The sequence below is a fragment of the Muntiacus reevesi genome, chromosome 2 (genome assembly GCF_963930625.1).
Source record: "Muntiacus reevesi chromosome 2, mMunRee1.1, whole genome shotgun sequence".
Taxonomy (NCBI): domain Eukaryota; kingdom Metazoa; phylum Chordata; class Mammalia; order Artiodactyla; family Cervidae; genus Muntiacus; species Muntiacus reevesi.
In genome coordinates, this window is record NC_089250.1 from 124,488,488 (window position 1) to 124,510,902 (window position 22,415).

Below are 22,415 nucleotides of genomic sequence, written 5' to 3' on the forward strand. Positions count from 1 at the left end.
CTTTCATGCCCAAGTCTAACTGGAAGCTGTGTGTGGGCCACTACAAACGCATTTCCCCTGATCTGCGAGTCTGTTTAATCAGCACCCTCAAGCGGCGGCATCAGGAGGAATCCACTTCCACTGCCGTTTCCCACAGGCCGGACCTCACCCGCGGTCTGGATGTCACATCCTTGTGATGAAGTCCAAAGAAAGTTGAGCAAGCAAGTTCCACTGGATCCACTTGATCGTAACACACGCTGTTTTTTAAAAGAGTTCCTTTGGGATGGAATAATTGTGCTTGGCAAGTCAATAAACTTCAGTTCATAAATAAAGATAGTGCGTTCCAAAGCTTTTCAGTGCTTCTGCAATGTAAAGCCCGAGGCAGTCAGGAAAGAGGCTCCTAAACGTGCCTGCTCTGCCCCCTGCTGGAAGCTTCCAGGAGAGACGCGTTTCGGTCCACGGCGGGCGAGCGGAGTGCTCAGAGCCCGCCAGGCGTCCGCGCTTCCGCTGCTAACGCATCTGTCTTTATAAAGCTCTAGCTAAGCGGTCTTCTAAGTAACATCGTTCTTAATTCTTGGAAATCACTGTGTGACAGACGCTCACTTAGACTCAGCGAGCTCCTCTAGGACCCTCCACAGGGCCTACGGACTACAAGATGTCCAGAGGACACACCAGCTTGCCAACTGTGGGTACCCAATCTGAGCCAAGAGGCTGCTCAAGGAGGTGATTTGTGTCTCTGTGTGGCAACACGGGGTCTGCTGCTTCTGGGGTCCGCTGTGGCTGTCCCCTTTTCCATCCACTGACATATAAGCCGAAGAGACTTCCAGGCAGGGAAGGGGTCCAAGGTGACTTCTGAGCCACAGGGAGTCCCTGAGACCAACTTACTGGGAGGATCCAAAATCTCTAAGTGGGCAGGAGTACCTCTAAGGGACCTCCAGAAGGGAGGGGCACCAATCGAAGCTGCTGCAACAAGAGGGAATAGTGTAAAATTATCCTAATTGGGGAGGGGGGGGTAGGCTTTAGAATACCACCCAACATCAAATTGCAAATATGAAACATCTCAAATGTTCAACAGTTTGGGAATGCTTATGTTATCATTAATAATAACCATTTGACTGAGTGGGCAATTTTTATTTACCACTATGACCACATAAGAGTTGACTCATTGGAAAAGACCCTGATGCTGGGAGGGATTGGGGGCAGGAGGAGAAGGGGACGACAGAGGATGAGATGGCTGGATGGCATCACCGACTCAGTGGGCATGAGTTTGAGTAAACTCCGGGAGCTAGTGATGGACAAGGAGGCCTGGCGTGCTGCGATTGATGGGGTCGCAAAGAGTCGGACACGACTGAGCGACTGAGCTAACAATCACATTGTGCCTTTAACATAAATGTTCATGATGCTTTTCTCTGTTTGGCAGAATTAATAACAAATTTTTCCTCTTTTTTTCAGAATTCTTCTGTTGTTGTATTGTTCTTCTCCCCAAAACATCTTTTCCTGAAAACAGAAAGAACATTTGGGGACAAGAGAGGATATATGAAAGAACAAGTCTCCCAAGAAGACGAGCAGGTTAGAGTGCTTGACCTTCTGTCTGCTTCCAAAAGAAGTGCCAGGTGGCCGCACAAGGGCTCCTGTGGCAGCAGTGGGACAGAAGAGCTGGGGGCTCAGACCCGCTGTGTTCACTTCCTCAAAACAGAACGGAATTCTGTACATGAAAAGAGGACAGCAAATGCTTGGAAGGAGAGCCTGAGGAGTGGCAGAGGGAGCTGAAAGGGGATAGGCAGGCAACAGGGTGTCCAGTGGTCAGAGATATGAATCTGGGGCTGGACCACAGAGGCTTTGTGGTTCCACTTCTTGCCTTGGGGGTTGTGGCATGCTCATCACCATGGCTCCCCTGATTTAACTCCCTTCCTCAGGAGGGTAATTACCTGCTTCTTAAAGCTGTGAAGAGGAAACACAAACCACCACCCATAGAGGGACTTCTCTGATGGTTAGGTAGTTAAGAGTCCCAACTCCCAGTGCAGGGTGCCAGGGTTCGACCCCAGATCAGGGAACTAGATTCCGCAGGCCACCACTAAAAGATCCTGCGTGCCACAACTAAGACCCAGCACAACCAAATAAATAAATATTACACCACCCATAGAGCACTTGGAAGAGGGTCCACACACAGAGCAAGCACCTAGTAAGTGTTAGATGACTGTGTTTAGCTGCAGGCACCTCTGAGGAACTTTGAAACAAGCTGGGGTGTGCCGTTAAAGACATGCATTAGCCTCTGCTGTGTCCTTTAGATGTATCACAGAAGTTGTGGCTTGCCTTTGCCTTCACAAATTCTGTAATGAAAAATATGAACACAGTGTTAATGAAATTTTTTTTTACTTTGTATTATTGCAGCTAAATATACATGCCAAAATTAACCATTTTAACCATTCTTAAATATACAGCTCAGTGGCATGGAATAAACATTCACATTATGGTAAAACCATCAGCATTTTTCATCTCTAGAATTTTTGCATCATCCCAAACTAAACTCTGTACCCATCAAACCGTAACTTCCCATTTTTCCCTCCCTGAAGCTGCTGGCAACCACCATTCAAATTCGTCTCTATGAATTTGACTGCTTCAGGTACCTCACATAAATGGAATCACGCAATATTTGTCCTTTTGTGACTGGCTTCAAGGTTATCAAGGTTTACCTATGCTGTAGCATGTATTAGAATTCCTTCCTATTTAAGGCTGAATAATATTCCATTTCAGGTATATACACATCTTGCTTATCCATTCATCCATGGATAGACATGTGGGTTGTTTCTACTTTTGGCTATTGTGAATAATGCTGCCATAAACATTGGTATTCAAATGTCTGATCAAGTCCGTGCTTTGATTCCTCTAGGTATTTACCCAGAGATGGAATTGCTATGTTGACTTTTTTGAGAAGTGCCATATCATTTACACAATGGCAGTGGCATTTTACATTTCCACCAACAGTGCACAAGGGTTCCAATTTTGCCATATCCTCACCAAAATACTTGACATGAATGTATATATAATGGCCTGTGAAGTAGTATCTCAATGTGGTTTTGATTTTAATTCCCCTGGTGATTAGTGATGTGTGCATTTTTTGTGTGTTTAGTGGCCATGTGTAGATCATCTTTGGAGAAATGTCTATTCAAGTCCTTTTCAGTCCTTTTCCTGTTTTAATAGAAATATCTTACAAAGGCTAATTTATTATTTTTTAATGATTGGTGTTTTTGTGTCCTATCTAAGAAAACTTTGCCTACTCCAAAGTCATAAAAACAACCTCCTATGTACTTTATGGTCCTAGTTTTTATTTTTAGGGCTATGATTCATCTTAATTTTTGTGTATGTAGTGAGATAGGGGTTGAGTTTCTTTTTCTTTTTTTTAAGTACAATTACTCAGTGTTAAATACTGTATTTATTAGACCTTCTTTCCCAGTTGGGTTGATTTGGTATCATTGTAGAATATTAATTAACTGTTTGTGTGAGTCTGTTTCTTGACTCTCTATTCTGTCCCATTGGTTTGTCTATTCTTGTGCCGATAAACACTCTCCTTATTACTTAGTTTATATAACTCTTGAAATCAGGTTAGATAAGTTCTCCAACTTTGTTCCTCTTTTAAAAGATTGTTGTAATTATTATAGATTCTTTGCCGTTCTCTGTAAATTTTAGAATCAGCTGTCTATGTCTTAAAAAGTCTTGCTGGGGACTTCCCTGGTGGTACGAATCCAGGTGATACGATATCCAGAGTGGATAAGAATCCCCCTGCCAATGCAGGAGACATGGATTTGATCCCTTCTCTGGGAAAATTCCAAATGCCTCAGAGCAACTAAGCCCGTGCCACAACTATTGAGCCTGCACATTCTGGCTCTCCTGTTGCAACTGCTGAAGTCCTCAAGCCTAGAGCCTGTGTCTGCAACCGGAGGAGCCACCACGATGAGAAGCCTACTCTCCAAAACTAGATAAAACCCAGGTGCAGCAACGAAGACCCAGCACAACCAAAAATAAAATAAAAATTTTTAAATAAATTAAAAAGTCTTGCTGGGACTTCCACTGAGTCTATAAATCCATTTCAAGAGAAATGCCATCTTAACTGAATCAATAAACATAATATACCTCTCCACTTTTTTAGGTCTGCCTTAATTTTTCTCAGCAGTGTTTTGCAGCTTTTAGTATAGAGATCTTGTGTGTATTTTGTTAATTTCTTCATAGATATTTCATGTTTTGACACTATTATAAAAAGTGCTTTTGTTTCCTTTTCTAATTCTGTGTTGCCATTATATATGAATACAATTGTTAACCGTGTCCTGTGACCATACGAAATTCAAAGTATTTTCTAGTGATTTTATTTTTATTTTCCACAGGATTTTCTACATATACCACCACGACAGTGACTGATGACACTTTTTTCCCGATCTGCATGCTTTGGCTACTCTAGGGTTAGAATGAAGAGAGGCACTGGTATTACTGAACAAAGTTTCATGTACTCCCTTACTAAATATTCTTCGAGTATCTGCTACATGTATGACACTGGAGGTGGAGGTGATGGAATTCCAGTTGAACTATTTCAAATTCTAAAAGATGATGCTGTAAGTGCTGCACTCAATATGCCAGCAATTTGGAAAACTCAGCAGTGGCCACAGGACTGGAAAAGGTCAGTTTTCATTCCAATCCCAAAGAAAGGCAATACCAAAGAACGCTCAAACTACCGCACAATTGCACTTATTTCACACACTAGCAAAGTAATGCTCAAAATTCTCCAAGAGAGGCTTCAACAGTACGTGAACTGTGAGCTTCCAGATGTTCAACCTGGATTTAGAAAAGCCAGAGGAACCAGAGATCAAATTGCTAACATCCACTGGATCATCAAAAAAGCAAGAGAGTTCGAGAAGAACATCCACTTCTATTTTATTGACTATGCCAAAGCCTTTGACTGTGTGGATCACAACAAACTTTGGAAACTTCTTAAAGAGATGGGAATACCAGATCACCTGACCTGTCTCCCGAGAAATCTGTATGCAGGACAAAAAGCAACAGTTAGAACTGGACATGGAACAACAGACTGGTTCCAAATTGGGAAAGGAATACATCATGGCTGTATATTGTCACCCTGCTTATTTAACTTACATGCAGTGTATATCATGAGAAATGCTGGACTGGATGAAGCACAAGCTGGAATCAGGACTGCCAGGAGAAATATCAATAACCTCAGATATGCAGATGACACCACCCTAATGGCAGAAAGCAAAGAAGAACTAAAGAGCCTCTTGATGAAAGTGAAAGAGAAGAGTGAAAAAGTTGGCTTAAAACGAAACATTCAGGAAACTAAGATCCTGGAATCCAGTCCCATCACTTCATGGCAAATAGATGGGGAAGCAATGGAAACAGTCAGAGACTTTATTTTGGGGGGCTCCAAAATCACTGCAGATGGTGACTGCAGCCATGAAATTAAAAGAAATTTGCTCCTTGGAAGAAAAGTTATGACCAATCTAGACAACAACATATTAAAAAGCAGAGACATTACTTTGCCAACAAAGTTCTATCTAGTCAAAGCTATGATTTTTCCAGGAGTCGTGTATGAATGTGAAAGTTGGACTATAAAGAAAGCTGAGCCCCGAAAAATTGATGCTTTTGAACTGTGGTGTTGGAGAAGACTCTAGAGTGTCCCTTGGACTGCAAGGATATCCGGCCAGTCCATCCTAAAGGAAATCAGTCCTGAATATTCATTGGAAGGACTGATGTTGAAGCTGAAACTCCGATACTTTGGCCACCTGATGCGAAGAACTGACTCATTTGAAAAGACCCTGATGCTGGGAAAGATTGAAGGCAGGAGAAGAAGGGGACGACAGAGAATGAGATGGTCAGATGGCATCATTGACTCGATTGACATGAGTTTGAGTAAGCTCCGGGAGTTGGTGATAGACAGGGAAGCCTGGCGTAATGCAGTCCATAGAGTCGGACACAACTGAACAACTGAACTGAACTGAACATGTATGACACTGCTCAGGAATGAAGAGGTTCACAAATGCCCTGGGTCAAGATCTTGCTCCCATAGTCAAGAGGAGACATGTATATAACTTGTTAATGTAGCAGAGAAAGGTGTAAGGATCATAAACTGCATACTGACAGCACTGTGGGAGGTCTAAGGGAGAGAGACTAGTTCTAGGCCCACTGGGTAACATGAAACCCTTACATACACAGACAGTCTTATGTTTTCAAAAAGTGAAGCATTACTACCAGAATTAACCTTCACCGCTCCATGACACAGGCAAGATTGTTGTCATTATTTGAGTCATTTGAAGTGATCTGCCCAAAGTCGCAAAAGGATGGGTTTGTGAAAGATGTGTGACTTTTATATTGGTACACTTTCTACCACAGGGCCAAAGATGGCCCTTGGAAGTTATTTAAAAATTAAAAAATAATCTTTGGGCTGGAAAGGAACTTTGATAAATTTCTTTTCTAATTTAACACTGCTGTTCTGGAAGGACTGTTTGCCCTCTCGGGGCATGGACGAGTTAGAAGCCAGTTAATTCTGCCCTTCTGAGTTTCTGAAGCACTTTCAGCACAAAGAAGAGAAGCAAAATCCCCCACCCACCCCCAACCCCCGCCCTCTGGTGCTCCAGGAGTGAACTTCAAATGCAATCTGAGCTAGCAGATTTTCCTGTTCAGAAATCCATTATTTTTTTTCCTGGAAATTATATCCATTTACTAATTCATGCTATAAATTACATGTCTTTTTCTTTTCTTTTCCCACCAGGATTCTGGATCCTCATTTTGATGTTCCTGCAACAGAAGGTGGGCTTCCCTGATGGCGTCGCTGGTGGCTCAGACTGTGAAAAATCTGCAGGTGGCACAGCTGGTCAAGAATCCACCTGCCAATGCAGGAGTCACAAGAGACATGGGTTTGATCCCTGGGTCAGGAAGATGCCCTGGAGAAGGAGATGGCAACCAACTCCATTATTCTTGCCTGGAAAATTCCATGGACAGAGGAGCCTATTGGGCTACAGTCCATGGGGTCACAAAGAGTCAAACAAGACTAGGCACTCATGCACTAGGTCCAATGGAAGGTTGGCAAACCCAAATCTCCTTGATCCCTTCTGAAACTAACACTTAAGCAGGCTGGCTCTTCTTCCACTCCACCACCCCCACCACCACAAACTCCATGCTGCTGCTGCTGCTACTAAGTTGCTTCAGTCGTGTCCGACTCTGTGCGACCCCACAGACGGCAGCCCACCAGGCACCACCGATCCTGGCATTCTCCAGGCAAGAACACTGGAGTGGGTTGCCATTTCCTTCTCCAATGCATGAAAGTGAAAAGTGAAAGTGAAGTTGCTCAGTCATATCTGACTCTTCGCGACCCCATGGACTGCAGCCTACCAGGCTCCTATAGAGTCTGTCAAATAAACAGCTCAGAACTCATCCAGGACTTCTCAACAAAGAAAAGGAAGGGAAAAAAATTTTTTATGTTATTGTGCCCTCTGGTGGTCATAAGTGAAACCAAAGACCCCAAAATATCTATTCAGTTCCGTTCAGTCGTTAGTCGTCTCCAACTCTTTGTGACCCCATGGACTGCAGCACACCAGGCCTCCCTGTCCATTGTCAATTCCCGGAGCTTAATCAAGCTCATGTCCATCGAGTCAATGATGCCATCCGACCATCTCATCCACTGTCATCCCCTTTTCCTGCTTTCATTCTTTCCCAGCATCAGGGTCCTTTCAGATGAGTCTGTTCTTCGCATCAGGTGGCCATAGCATTGGAGCTTCAGCTTCAGCATCAGTACTTCCAATGAATATTCAGGACTGATTTCCTTTAGGATGGACTGGTTGTATCTCCTTGCAGTCCAAGGGACTCTCAAGAGTCTTCTCCAACACCACAGTTCAAAAGCATCAATTCTTTGGCACTCAGCTTTCTTCACCGTCCAACTCTCACATGCATACACGACTACTGGTAAAACCATAGCTTTGACTAGACAGACCTTTGTTGGCAAAGTAATATCTCTGCTTTTTAAAATGCTGTCTAGGTTGGTCATAACTTTTCTTCCAAGGAGCAAGCATCTTTTAATTTCATGGCTGCAGTCACCATCTGCCTTGATTTTGGAGCCTCAAAAAATAGTCTTTCACTGTTTCCATTGCTTCCCCATCTATTTGCCATGAAGTGATGGAACTGGATTCCATGATCTTAGTTTTCTGAATGTTTAGTTTTAAGCCAATTTTTTTCATTCTCCTCTTTCACTTTCATCAAGAGGCTCTCTAGTTCTTCGCTTTCTGCCATAAGGGTGGTGTCATCCACATATCTGAGGTTATTGATATTTCTCCTGGCAATCTTGATTCCAGCTTGTATTATCTTTGCCATACTCTTTCCTAATTAAGTATTGTTTTTACATATTGATCTGTTTTTCTTCATCAGATTTTTTACTGAGTTGTGTTTTTGGGGGTTTATAACTTTTATCTTTTGTGTTATCTAATTTATTTCTCTTTTTATTAATATTATTTTTGTCTTACACATCTTTGAGTCACCCTTTCCAAGTAATGTAAATTGAATTTTTTCTTCCTTTCTTTTTTCTTTATCAAGGATAAAATACATTATGTGAATTTTCTCTTGAGTATTGCTTTGATAAACACTACAAAATTTTACATAATTTTATATGTTGTTAATTCAGTTGTTATTTAATAAACATTATGTTGCTATATTCTTTAGTTTTCCACTCTGACCAATTGTTACTTAAGAAATAACTGAACAAGTTTTAAATGGCACAGTTTTGTAACTCCTATAGAAGCATTCATTGTTACTAGTCTTGCTAAATTGGGAAAGGGGTCATTGCCTGTAAGATTTTTCTTCATTTTTTGTAATGTATTTATTCTTTTATATCATAATGAATTATAACACTTTGTAAAGATTTCAGACTCTAGGAAGCTCTAGAGCTCAGACTCTATCAGTTAATTCTATTTTATTGTTTTATAATCTATACTTACTTTTTGACTTAATATAAATTGATCACGGTAAACAAGTTTCTGAAGAGCATATTTTGTCAAATATTCCTTAATTCTAAATGCTATGTCTTTGTTTCAAATATAACAGATAACCTGAGCAGCTAAGCTCCCACCTGCAGTCGCATTCACATCTTAACCTTCTCGTTGCTTGGGAGGCCTCCCTACATAATGGGCTGTGCTCCCCCATGACACTTACTCAGAAGGACCATTGTGAGAGGATAACTCTCACACACACAACAAAGGGCACCTCCTCTTTTTGTGTCAAGCAGCCTCTGTATCCTAAAAGGAACTTACGGCAGCCCCACTAAATGATACCAAACAAAATAATCAGTTCTATACATGAAAGGCTCAGCAGGAAATGATGGCCAGGCCCATAACCCTGGAAACATGCAAATATATACTAAGTGCGGGGCATCAGTTCTCACTACAAAATTTCCCTCCCATCTTCTGGCTTATAAGCAATTCCGTCAAAAGGCACAGCTAGTTACATGCTAGAAATAAGTGGCAAGAATTTAAAAATATTGGAAGTGTGCATAAATAGCTCCCTTAAGGATAAACTTTGGCCACCTGATTCGAAGAACCAACTCTTTGGAAAAGACCCTGATGCTGGGAAAGATTGGAAGGCAGGAGGAGAAGGGGACGACAGAGAATGAGATGGTTGGATGGCATCACCAACTCAATGTTTGAGTAGGCTCTGGGAACTGGTGATGGACAGGGAAGCCTGGCGTGCCCCAGTCCATGGGGTCGCAAAGAGTTGGACATGACTGAGTGACTGAACTGAACTGAATGATAAATAATTTCTACTTGAACAGCTGAAGGAATTTTGAGGTTACGAAAGCTAAGAGGCACACACAAGGCATTATTAAGCCCAAATTATTAGTGTCCTGAATTTATAAGAGGTAAGAGTAGTGAGATCAAACAGAAGACATAATTGTGCAAGGAGACAGCAGTACCTGCAGAGAACAGGAATGGCTTGTCCAAGGAGAGGCCAAGATGACGTCCAGCTCTGAGAAATACCTGGCAGGTCAAGAGACTTGCATGGCTCTAATCAAGGTACTAACAACCCTCCAGAGAATTGCACTAAATCACAGACCCCTTTCTTTCTGGTCAGTTCAGCTACTCACGCCTGCCCACTGAGCAGGAGTGGTATGAAAGAAAGCCAGCTTTCCCCCCAGCACTGGCCTCCATGTTGGACCTAGTGTGATGGTTTCAGGGGGATGGGAAGACTGGTTAGTTCAGTGAATGAACGGAGTAGTGGGATGAGATGGGGACTCATTAGGTGGTTGCATTTCTCATGGGGGCTAGAGTAAACACAGACTTGTGGCATAGTGAAAATTATTCTGATAAACTCCTCCAGGAGGGCAAATCCTCATTCTACCACTATGGACCAAAGGACTTTGTTGAGAATATGGCAGCAAAAGAAACCCTTACCTTTCCTTGAGCATCATGCCATCTCATGAAAGCTTCTGGGGCAGTCCCTCCCTTCAAAGGAACCAGGAATCCTTTCCATGTCAATAATTCACTTTAGAATTTACTGCAGAATTCTATAGCTTTCATTTCATATTTAAGACACAATTATTTCATTTTCCCTTTTCCTAAGGAAAAAAAATCTGTAGCAGTCAAATGTATATTTTTAGGACTTTTTGATACATATTAGCAAATATCTAATCAGAACGACTGTCTCAATTAACACAGGGATGAAAAATCTCTATTTCCCTAGTCCTCTTTGCAATACTTTGCCATTCATTAGCTATAGGGGAAAGTTTTCTTTGTTTCAATTAGTACTTCCAAAAATTAATAAGGTCTGAGTATTTTTCCTGAATTCTATTTTTATGTATGTATGAATTGCTATCCTTTGCCAAATTTCCATTGAAATGTTTTCTTTCTCTTATTGATTTGTGCGGTCTCTTTAAATATGACAATTATTAATATTTTCCTAGCATGTGTTAACTTCATTTAATGATATTGCTGACACATAGCTATTGAATTTTAATGGAGTCAAATCCAGCAATTTATTCTTAATTGTTTCTGCCTTTGTTACCATGGTTAAGGAAACCTTTCCTATGCCAAGATTTTAAATATTAAACCATACATTCTTCTGGGTCTTTTATATATCTGGCTTTTACATTTTACATGTAATCCATCTGAAGGATAGGAGTTACATAAACATTTACCTTTTTTTGCCAAATGGTTTGCCTTTTGTCATAGCATCAGTTATTGAACTGTTGGTCCTCTATAGTGTTTTGAAATGTGTGTGAAGCAAAAGAATAAGTTTTTTGACAATTTTTAAAATTTACATTGCTGACACCCTCACCCAGCTTCCCTCCTCCCTGTTGAGTGTATGTCCTAAGATGCAGGCAGTATAGGATCTGGGTAAAGACTGCTAAGTGTGTGTCAAGGGGATGGTGGGTGGGTCTCACATGGGTCTCATCAACTCCATTCCTAACTGCTTTCCCCTCTACATTCTATTCAATGTGTCTACTTTCCTGAGATACCTGAAGATTTGTTGAGAAAGGTGACCATTCCCCCTTTATAGTCACCTTTTCCCACAAAGATTTGTCATCTACTTTCATAATAGGGACTGAAATGTCCCAACAACCACAGCTGATCCTGACCTCAACAGAACTGACAGGACTTCTAGGTGCTGGGTGCTGTTTATCAGCAGGGAAAATGACTCCCAGGCCTGGGGGTGACACACACAGTCTTACTGACACAGCCTTGGGAGAAAGGGGAGCAGAGACACTCATACGGCATCATTCAATCAGGTGCAAGAACTGGCCCTTGCTTTGGGCCAGTTAAACTGGGCTTTGAAAATTAAGTATCTGTGGCTGTGTAGAAGAAAAAAAAGAGCGGTGATTGTGCCAGCCCCCTAATGCTCTACCCTTTTCTCTCTCTGACGCTGGAACAAGTAATGAAGGGGGCACCACAGGGAGCCCCGTGTTCACGCTGAGAGGTCTTTGGGGAGTGGGGCCTACAGGGTAGTTTCTCCTGCAGGAAATTCTCTGTGAGACAGCTGCTGGCCCAGGTTTGGAGGAAGGGGGTGCATTCTTCTCAACTAGACTGTCAGCTCCCTTCCTAGGAGAAGGGAGTCTGTCTTGTTGACATTTGTGTCCCCAAAACCCAGCACAGTACCTGACATTTAAAAAGGGCTCAGGACATACAAGTTCAAAGAACATACGTAATGATGTGTTGTTAGTAATAGTAATAACTAACATTTAAGCATCAACTTATTACACTTTGTACACTGTGTTAAATTAAATGTTTTGTTTAACAGGTGGCTTTTTGGTAGAGAACACGGATCTAGCAAAAGGAAGCATTCCTTGTGAAACCCCCCATTCAACAGGATAGTCTCTGAGTGGGGGCTCTGGAGCAGGGAGCCTAGAGAGAAGTACACTGAGGAGAGCTCCAGGATGAAGGAAAACAAGGGCCGTTCCAAGGGGGAGGAAGCCAAGCAGTCTCAGTCACCATGAACTTTAATGCCAGTCATCCCTGTTCAAATTCCCTCTCAGAGGCCAGGATCCTATAAAATTACATTTGAAGGTGGCCTAAGGCATTTAAGAAAGGCTTTATCTCACAGCTTCTCAAAATCAACCCTTGCCCCCTCCCAGTATCATAAAACAGGGCCAAGGATTTGACTGCGTGTCTGAGTGGCCCTTCAGAGACATCCCATGAAAAAAAGAGCTCTTTCCCCATGTACTGAGTGATTCTTCAGTTCAGCTCAGTCATGTCACATGTCACATGTCCTTTGTGACACCGTGGACTGCAGCATGCCAGGCTTCCCTCTCCTTCACCAACTTCTGGGGCTTGCTCAAACTCATGTACATCAAGTCCGTGATGCCATCCAACCATCTCATCCTCTGTTGTCCCCTTCTCCTGCCTTCAATCTTTCCCAGCATCAGGGTCTTTTCCAGTGAGTCAGTTCTTCACATTAGGGGCCAAACTATTGGCGCCTCAGCTTCAGCATCAGTTCTTCCAATTAATATTCAGGACTGATTCCCTTTAGGATGGACTGGTTTGATCTCCTTGCAGTCCAAGGGATTCTCAAGAGTCTTCTCCACACACAGTTCAAAAGCATCAATCCTTCAGCACTCAGATTTCTTTATGGTCCAACTCTCACATCCATACATGACTATTGAAGAAACCATAGCTTTGACTAGATGGACCCTTGTCAGCAAAGTAGTCTCTGCTTTTTAATATCCTCTCTAGGTTTGTCATAACTTTCCTTCTAAGGAGCAAGGGTCTTTTAATTTCATGGCTGCAGTCACCATCTGCAGTCATTTTGGAGACCAAAAAAAATAAAGTCTGTCACTGTTTCCACTATTTCCCCATATTTGCCATGAAGTGATGGGACCAGATGCCATGATCTTAACTTTTTGAAAGTTGAGTTTTAAGCCAGCTTTCTCACTCTCCTCTTTCACTTTCACCAAGAGGTTCTTTAGTTTCTCCGAACTTTCTGCCATAAGGGTAGTGTCATCTGCATATCTGAGGTTGTTGATATTTCTCCCTGCAATCCTGATTCCAGCTTGTGCTTCATCCAGTCCAGCATTTCACATGATGTACTCTGCATATAAGTTAAATAAGCAAGGTGACAACATACAGCCTTGACATGCCTTTTCCCAATTTGGAACCAGTCCATTGTTCCAAGTCCAGTTCTAACTGTTGCTTCTTGATCTGCATACAGATTTCTCAGGTAAGGTGGTCTGATATTCCCATCTATTGAAGAATTTTCCACAGTTTGTTATGATCCACACCGTCAAAGGCTTTAGTATAGTCAATGAAGCAGAAGTAGATGTTTTTCTGGAATTCTCTTATTTTTCTATGATCCAACAAATATCAGCAATTTGATCTCTGGTTCCTCCGCATTTTCTAAATCCAGCTTGAACATTTGGAAGTTCTTGGTTCACATACCGTTGAAACCTAGCTTGCAGAATTTTGAGAATTTCTTTGCTAGCATGTGAGATGAGTGCAATTGGGTGGTAGTTTGAACATTCTTTAGCATTGCCTTTCTTTGAGATTGGAATGAAAACTTACCTTTTCCAGTCCTGTGGCCACTGCTGAGTTTTCCAAACTTGCTGGTCTATTGAGTGCAGCACTTTCACAGCATCATCTTTTAGGATTTTAAACAAGAGTAATTTTTAGGGCTTACAATTCGTCAATGCTTCAGACACATAGTCAGTTAAGAAAAAAATCTATTTATTACCCTAGAAAATACTCTTTTCTCTCCATAATTCATGGGGTACATGCAGAATGATTGTTTTTTTCTGAGTTGACTCACATACTAACCTGCCTTTGCTCTGAAGCAATATGATGGGGTTGGGGGAGGAGGCTAGCCAGGACCCTGACCCTTTCAAGAAGACTTCACCTAGCCACTGGAGCTGCCACCTGATCCTAGCCTTGGTTCCCCACCAGGTAAGAAACCTGTTCAGAATTCTGCTGCTAGTCACTGATGGAGCTGACAAGCAAATTCGAGACAAATCCAAACCTGATCTCTTACCAGTTATTTCGGATGGAAATTCTCACTGACAGTATCTGAAGGGCATAGCTCTCCACCAGATTGAACTACCTTCCTTTCCTACTGTTAAGTAGTCAGAATAGGAAAAAGGAGTCCAGAATGGCGGTGGTTAAAGGACAAGGAAGGGGAAAACCCGGGAAAGAAGAACAAGGGAAGGTCCGAGGACCGGAGTGACAACCACAGGTAAAACGAACAGCCCTCCTGGCTAGCTCAGTTTACATAGGGAAGGCTCAGGGGGAGGAGAAAAAAACATATAAAAAGAGGGGCCAAAATTGGGCCTGGGGGCCTCTCTTCTGTCTTTTGGGTCGGCATGGCCTCATGCCTGGAAGCTGTATTTTCCTTTACTCTCTAAATAAAACTTAGCTGTAACATGGACCTGTAACACTGGTCCGTCCATCACTTCAAATATTTGTTGCCAGGAGACAGAACCAAGGAAATTAGACACTCCCCCGACACTACGTCTTGGAATTCTCCAGTGGTGTTTCAAATTCTCTTCTCCCACAGACTTCGCTTGAAATATTTGCTCCTTGCCTCAGAACTCTAATTTCAGAACAGTTAGTCTTGGCTCAGGGAACTGCTCGCCATAAAACCCTAAGCACCCCAGGCTTTATCAACTCATTTCTTCCCAACTCTGTTTCCTTCCACAATGCCATGCTAGACCCCTGGCTCGGAGGATGGCTTCACCAAGCTGCCATCCCATGCATAGCTAATCTGAGTGGCCATTTGGCGCTCTTGGTCGTCGCTCTACGACCACGAACAAGTCTGCGCCTCTGACTCGGTCCAAACAGGAGTGACCCCAGCGCCCAGCGCTCGCCTAGACCCGCCGAGAGGGTCGCATCGCCGAACTACGTTTCCCACAGTGCTCGGGGAAGCCGGGGCCGCCAAAGCACGGGGCTGGGGCTCGCGCGGAGCCTCCTGGGAGCTGTAGTCCGGTCCACTCACGCCGGCGTTCCTAAGGGCTGGGTGTCGGCCTTTGTCTGTCTGCGGGCGCGCGCGGCTGTGGTGAGTGAGGCCGCTGGCTGGGTCAATACACCCAGACAAGGCAGGGCCCCGCCTTCAGGCCGCCGCCTCCGACCCCCACCCCCTCGCGTCCCTGAGCAGGCCTGACCAGCCTGGAGCCTCCCCAGAGAGGCCAGCTGCGAGGCGAGAGGTCTGCGGCCCGCAAGAAAAGGTCTAGCTGGACCGGAGAGCGGGGTGCTGAGGTCCGGCGCGGGTCCGGGTGGGGAAATCGCTGAGGCGGGGAATGGCAGAGAGTCTGTCGGGAGGAGCAGGGGCCCGTCTGCCGCAAGGCAGGGCCGGGAGTGCGGGAAGGCCCCGCACCTGGAGACGGGGGAGGGACCACAGGCAGGTGTGCCTCTGGGCCCGCGAGGAGGGCTTCAGAAGATGGAGACGGGAAATGCAGTCTCTAGGCTGGGTGAAAGAAAAAACAAATTCCTCTGAGTAGGGAAATAGGAAAGGACAAAGTGAATTCCGGTGTGCGGGGAAAATAATCACCCCTCCCCAGAATCTCCTAGTCCTGAAACTATGCCCCGGATACAGCAGAGTTCCCCCTGTCCTGGTCCTTCACTGAGGACTCTCACCTTTAGGCCTTAAGTCTGTTAGGTCATGTCAGAGGCCTTTCACGTTTGACTCTCTGAGTCTCCCAGAAGCTACTTGATATTACAGCATTTATTAAGTGAGTGAGAGGTCAGGGCTGTTTGGTTACTTCCCAAGTGTCATTTAAGGGGAGACAGAGGGTAGGATTCGTCTCTCGTGGCCTCATTGTGAGCAGGATATAATGGCGTTTTTGATAGGAAAAAGCACTATTTCCTATTATAAAGTGTCTTTCTACAGAATCTTCAGGAATTTGATTCCACACACCTGTGGAATCTATGGAGAAAAATATGGCAATTTCCCTTCATTAATCAGGAGGTTCTTGAAACATAGCTGAGCTGTTATTTGAATATCTCACAGCCTGTGGAGAGGCACAGCTGAAAATTCTACCCAAGGTGTTCTGAGCAAACTCTTTGCTGACTCACCAAGGACAGGGTCCAGCCTCAGGCAGCAGGTACCTATGTACTTTTCAGTGACTCTTGGTGGATGTGTGGTTGATCAGTAACACCTAGCACTTCCAAGTGAATGGTGCTATGATGTCATGACACCAATAGGGCATTGCTCTGTGGCTTGCAATGCAAACTGGAGCTGAGTCTTTCAAATAAGAGTTTTTAATGCCTCTGCAGTCATCACAACATGTAACAGAAGATGCAGCTGTCACGAAGACCAGATGCTTGGGTTAACAAAGAACTGTAGCATCACACTGCTAATTTCATTAAATCAGAAGGCCAGCATTTTCAGGGGATATGTTAGAGGGAAACAAAGATTATACACACTGAACCACTGCATTAAGTGTAAGAATTCAGTAATTAGGGTCCTGAAATAAGAATATTCCCCCCAAAATAGAAAATGATATTATGGAGTAGGAGGATTCCTAGGATCTGGAAGAATAGTAGTCTGGTCAAACTCTGTTCCATTCACTTTTTAGTGATGAGAAAGTAAAGAATTGTCTAGACATAGGCTTTGGATCCAAGAAGTCTTGGATTTGAATCTTTGCTCCACCTTGACTCCATACTCGCTCTGGGACTTGGGGCAAGTTACTTGGATTTGGAATCTGAAGTAGTTCTTTTTCCAAGAATTGACAAGTATGCTTTCTCAGAACTAGCATTCTCATATCTTGAAGAGCCTCCAAAGAAGTGCTAAAAGGAAATATGAAAGCTCTTGTTCTGTCCTAACAATCTAGAGGGGACTGGAGAGGAAAGTCAGAGACATTTCAATTACAGAACCAATTATTAAGGCTGAAATGTTGTTTTTTATAGTCTGAATTTCTCTGGAAGCTTGGAGGATAAAATAGCAGACAGTTAGGCAGGGGAAGGAAGTGGAAGATTCCAATCCCATGCAAAAGCTAAGGTACAAATAGTAAGGACCATTTTCTTGGCATTGGCAGGAAAAGAAACATGTTTGGCTTTTTGTTTTCTCTGCTTTTGCACCTCTTGCTTCCTCCTGGACTCATTTATAAGTAGCTATGGTACCTCTTGGCCCATTTTGCAGTTATGTTATAGATGACTGGTATTACATTAGGCAAACAAGATTTCCTCCATTCACTCATACCCCAAAACCAGAGCTCCTGTTGACTGTTCTTCTCACTTACCAATTCTCTTATCCATTCCTGTTTTTGTTGTTCTGTTTTTGTTTTTCCCTCCCTAGGTACTCAAGTACAGCCCATGGAAGAATCATACGAAGAGGTGGTGATTAAGCTCATACAGCAGGAGTGGACATGTTTGGATTTCCAGCAGCTACCCTGCTGGACTGTCATGGAAGATATGCCCAGAATGTAGCCTTTTTCAGTGAGTCTGTTGATTGCTGGGATGCCCTCAAGTCACAATAATCAGTGTCCCTGTTCTCACCACTGGACAACAGGCTGGGGATGCAGAGAAGATGTTCCTTTGGTGAAACTCACTATTTTTAGGGGTTACAGGGAAAGCCTACAAGCTCGAGTTAGAAACAGCAAGAGAACAGTTTTGATATGGAGGTAGTATCTGAGAAAATGAATGAGCAGTTTTAAATCTCAGCACAATCACTGAATGAGCAATGGTAAGACAGAGGAATAAGTTGAAATCTACCTAGGATGACTCCAAAAAACTAGTGATGAATGGACTCATATTTAAAGTGCGTAGGAGGTTCATATACAGGGTAATATTGGGAAATACTGTCAATATCTGCATAGGAAGGATTGAGAAAAACTTCCAAACCAAAACTGACTTCAGTTTCACCATAGCTTAGCAGATTGAAACAGCATGGATTTTAAAGGGAAAAATTCCTTAGATCAACTTCTATGATTGCCATGACTGGATCTGTGGTATTAGACAAGTTATTTAACCTTCTTGAGCTCCAGGCTCTTCATCTGCAAAATGGGACAATAAGTTCTATCTTGCAGGTTTGCAGTGATTAAAATTAATAGATGTAAAATATCCAGGATTCTGCTAAACATATCCTGACATCATAGGCCTACTCTACTCCACTGTTAAGGAGAGCAGACTAGAGCAGAGGTGGATTTCTCATGAAGCCTACAAAACTTAAGCTTCAGGAGCTTTCCCTTACACTGGTCTCTTTAAGGTCCTATCCCTACTGTTATATTGCTTTTTAATGGGAATCTCTCCAAAATTTAAAACGTTAGGCCCCATACAGCCTGGATCCACACCTGTCTTGGTGTCAGATAAAACTTCAGTATGGGACTAAATGTGATCGTATATAGTTTTATTTTTCTGGCTTGTTTTCTTATCTGTAAAATGGAGATAATCATGTCTATACACAAGACTATTTGGGAAGCTAAATTAAACTAAATTTAGAGGCAGTACACTGCTACAGAGCGTGCCTGTGTCTGAGTCCTAATTCTGTGCTTACCTAGAAGCGATCTTTGATAACCGCCCTATACATTCATTTCTTAACTGTAACAAAAGATTGTTTTCAGGATTAAATTATCTATGCAAAGTTTATAGTATACTATTTGGCACATAATAAGCACTCAAAGCATTGTTTCTTTTTTCCCTGTTCTTCTCACTCAGCATATTGGTGCATCTTACATGACTTCCCTCTCATTTTACCAGATGTGATGACAGAAGCCCACCAAAAATATGATCACTCTGAGGCCACAGGATCCTCAAGCTGGGATTTCCAGAATTCTTTCAGAAGAGAGAAGCTGGAACAAAAATCCCCAGATTCTAAGACACTACAGGAAGATCCACCTGGAGTGAGACAGAGGGTCTATGAGTGCCAGGAATGTGGAAAATCCTTCAGGCAGAAGGGTAGTCTAACATTACATGAGAGAATCCACACTGGTCAGAAGCCCTTTGAGTGTACCCATTGTGGAAAAAGCTTTAGGGCCAAAGGCAATCTTGTTACACATCAACGAATACACACAGGAGAGAAGCCCTATCAGTGCAAGGAGTGTGGGAAAAGCTTTAGTCAACGAGGGAGTCTGGCCGTTCACGAAAGACTCCACACGGGACAGAAACCCTATGAGTGTGCTATTTGTCAGAGAAGCTTCAGGAATCAAAGTAACCTTGCTGTTCACAGAAGAGTTCATAGTGGTGAGAAGCCCTATAGATGTGATCAGTGTGGAAAAGCCTTCAGTCAGAAAGGAAGCTTAATTGTTCACATCAGAGTCCACACAGGCCTGAAACCCTATGCCTGTGCACAATGCAGGAAGAGTTTCCACACCAGGGGGAACTGTGTTCTGCATGGCAAAATCCACACAGGAGAGACACCCTATCTGTGTGGCCAGTGTGGGAAAAGCTTCACTCAGAGAGGGAGTCTGGCTGTGCACCAGCGAAGCTGCTCACAAAGGCTCACCTTGTAACCACTCTCTTCAGAGGAAGTTCTCTTTATGAATTAACAGGATAAAATCACCTGAGATTAAACAGCCTATCCAATTTTATGGAATGAATGGAGACTCCTTCAGAAAGACCATCACTGGGTAGAGCAAACTGAGTTTTCTTTTTTCCCCCCAAATGAGTATGAAAAATAAATGTCTTGTTTATTATCATTATCACGTATGGTTCATAATTTCTGTCCATTTATTTTGACTTGATTTCCTAAGGTACCTCCATTAACTTAGTACACAGTTGGAGATATATGTAGCAGATACAGGTTTTATATTTGCAATTGACACCATCGGCCTATTCAAAAAATCCAGCCCCTTACCAGTCCCAAGATTCTTTTTTCTCTACATATTCAAATTAATTTTGTTTTACATTCAAGACCGGTGGGGCAGAATTTATGAGGCAAATCTAATAATCCTTCATATTGAACACTGTGTTATCTGGATAATAGGCTCAAGAGCATATTCTAACAAGTCACCCATGTTCGTAGCAGAGACCCTAAACTTTCCTTACAAAACAGGATCCCTTCCAAGTCTGCACTGTGGTTCACTTCAGTCTTCCACTCCTAACTAGGATAGAGATTAGTTGCCTATAGCCAAAGAGCAGAAAAGTATCTACAGTTTGGGAAGAGATACGATGACTTTCATTCCTTTTTGGCAGCAGTAGCAATATCTCAGAGTCGCCCAGTAAGGGCATGTGTGTGTGCACTTAGTCACTCAGTTGTGTCTGACTCTGCGACCCCTAGGACTGTAGCCTGCCAGGCTCCTCTGTCCTTGGAATTTTCCAAGCAAGAATACTGGAGCGGGTTGCCATTTCCTCCTCTGGGGGATCTTCCCAACCTAGGGATCAAACCTATTTTGCATCTCCCGCATTGGCAGGCAGATTCTTTCCAACTAGGCCACCTGGGAAGCCCAGTAAGGGCATAAGTGTCCTCATTACTGAGCAGATTTGTAGTCAATAATGAAGATCCAGTCCTCTAACAACACAGCCCTCTTCCTGCACACATGCATGTACTCACTGGAAGAAAATTTGAAAGGATAATCTATTAACTTTTTTTAACCTCTAGTAGATGAAATTTGAGGAATATTAGAGAAAAGTTACTTTTAAGGGAGAATTTCCGTTTCTGTTTTTTAACTTTAGCTATCTCTACATTTTCATTGTGAGCTTTTATGTAATTAAAATGATAAATGATGTAAATAGAATGGTTTTCTTGATAAGATTCTCATTCTTTCTTTATCCTATAAACTGTAGGTTCTTATAAACTATAGGTTCCCTCTGCTGCTGCTGCTGCTAAGTCACTTCAGTCGTGTCCAACTCAGTGCGACCCCACAGACGGCAGCCCACTAGGCTCCCCCAATCCCTGGGATTCTCCAGGCAAGAATACTGGAGTGGGTTGCCATTTCCTTCTCCAATAGGTTCCCTCTAGTAATCCTAATAGGCTGGAGGCTCCTTAATCCCAAGAAACTTGACAGAAAATAGGTAAATTTTATCAAAAGATCTTTGAACATAGAAACACTATGAGTTTGCATTGTTGTTTAGTCACTCAGTCATGTCCAACTCTTGCAACCCTAAGGACTGCAGCCCACCAGGATGCCCTGTTCATGGAATTTCCCAAGCAAGAATATCATTGCCATTTCCTTTTCTAGGGGATCTTCCCCATCCAGGGATCAAGCCCACATCTCCTGCACTGGCAGGCGGATTCTTTACCACTGAATCACCAGGGATGCCCCTTGGGTTTCAAAAGTAATACAATATTGCTCCTAAAGTACCCTGATAATATTTGAAGATGCATATAAAAATGTTCATATCATCCTCATTTATTTATAACTGAAAACAGCCCAAAGGTCCCCTAACAAGTGAGGTAATAAACAATGGTACAGTCATATAATAAAATACCACTCAGCAATTTAAAACTGATAAATGCAATAACATAGAAAAAAACTCAATTTGTGTTGAGTAAAAGAACCCAAACATACACATACAAATATATAATTCCATTTATATGATTTCACAGAACAGAAAAAACTAATCTGTGTTAAAACACGTCAAACAGTGGTTGCCTCTATGGACATGGATGGGGGGTGCCTTACTTGAAAGAAGCACAAGACAAGCTCACAAAGAAAAAATATTCTATTCTTTCTTCAGGTGATAGATGCATGGGTCTATACAGCTGTCAAAACTGATTGAACTTAACACTTAGAATCTATGCATGTGTTGTGAAGTAATTGGCCTCCAACTAATAAAATAAAATTAAAAAAAAAAAAGAATCTATGCATGCATGTACGTATGTAAAGTACACTTTATATATAAAGTATAGTGTATGTAAAGTTTAATAATAAAGTAATTTTAAAACATTGCCCAGTTCTTTGATACCCATCTCATGTCCATATCATCTCCCCTTAAATCCAGGTAGGCCTGTGACAGCTTCAAACAATGAAACAAGGTAGAAGTGATGCTACATGACTTCCCAGAATAGGTCTAAAAAGCCCTTTAAAAGTCTGAAAA

The 22,415-nt window shown here is 42.6% G+C and overlaps 1 protein-coding gene across 4 annotated transcripts; it reads left to right on the plus strand.

The window, feature by feature from the left end:
• Positions 1-15,381: 15,381 nt before the first annotated feature.
• Positions 15,382-20,077, plus strand: ZNF32 (zinc finger protein 32). Of its 4 annotated transcripts, none has more exons than XM_065922817.1 (3): positions 15,382-15,498; positions 17,737-17,876; positions 19,095-20,077. In XM_065922817.1, exons 2-3 carry the CDS (start codon positions 17,807-17,809, stop codon positions 19,886-19,888), a joined length of 864 nt encoding a protein of 287 aa, XP_065778889.1. In that variant the 5' UTR covers positions 15,382-15,498; positions 17,737-17,806; the 3' UTR covers positions 19,889-20,077. The 4 variants fall into 4 exon arrangements, with proteins under 4 accessions (XP_065778889.1, XP_065778891.1, XP_065778890.1 ...); XM_065922819.1 differs by having other exon boundaries at positions 19,137-20,077; XM_065922818.1 differs by lacking the exon at positions 15,382-15,498 and adding an exon at positions 15,505-15,698.
• The last annotated feature ends 2,338 nt before the right edge of the window (positions 20,078-22,415 follow it).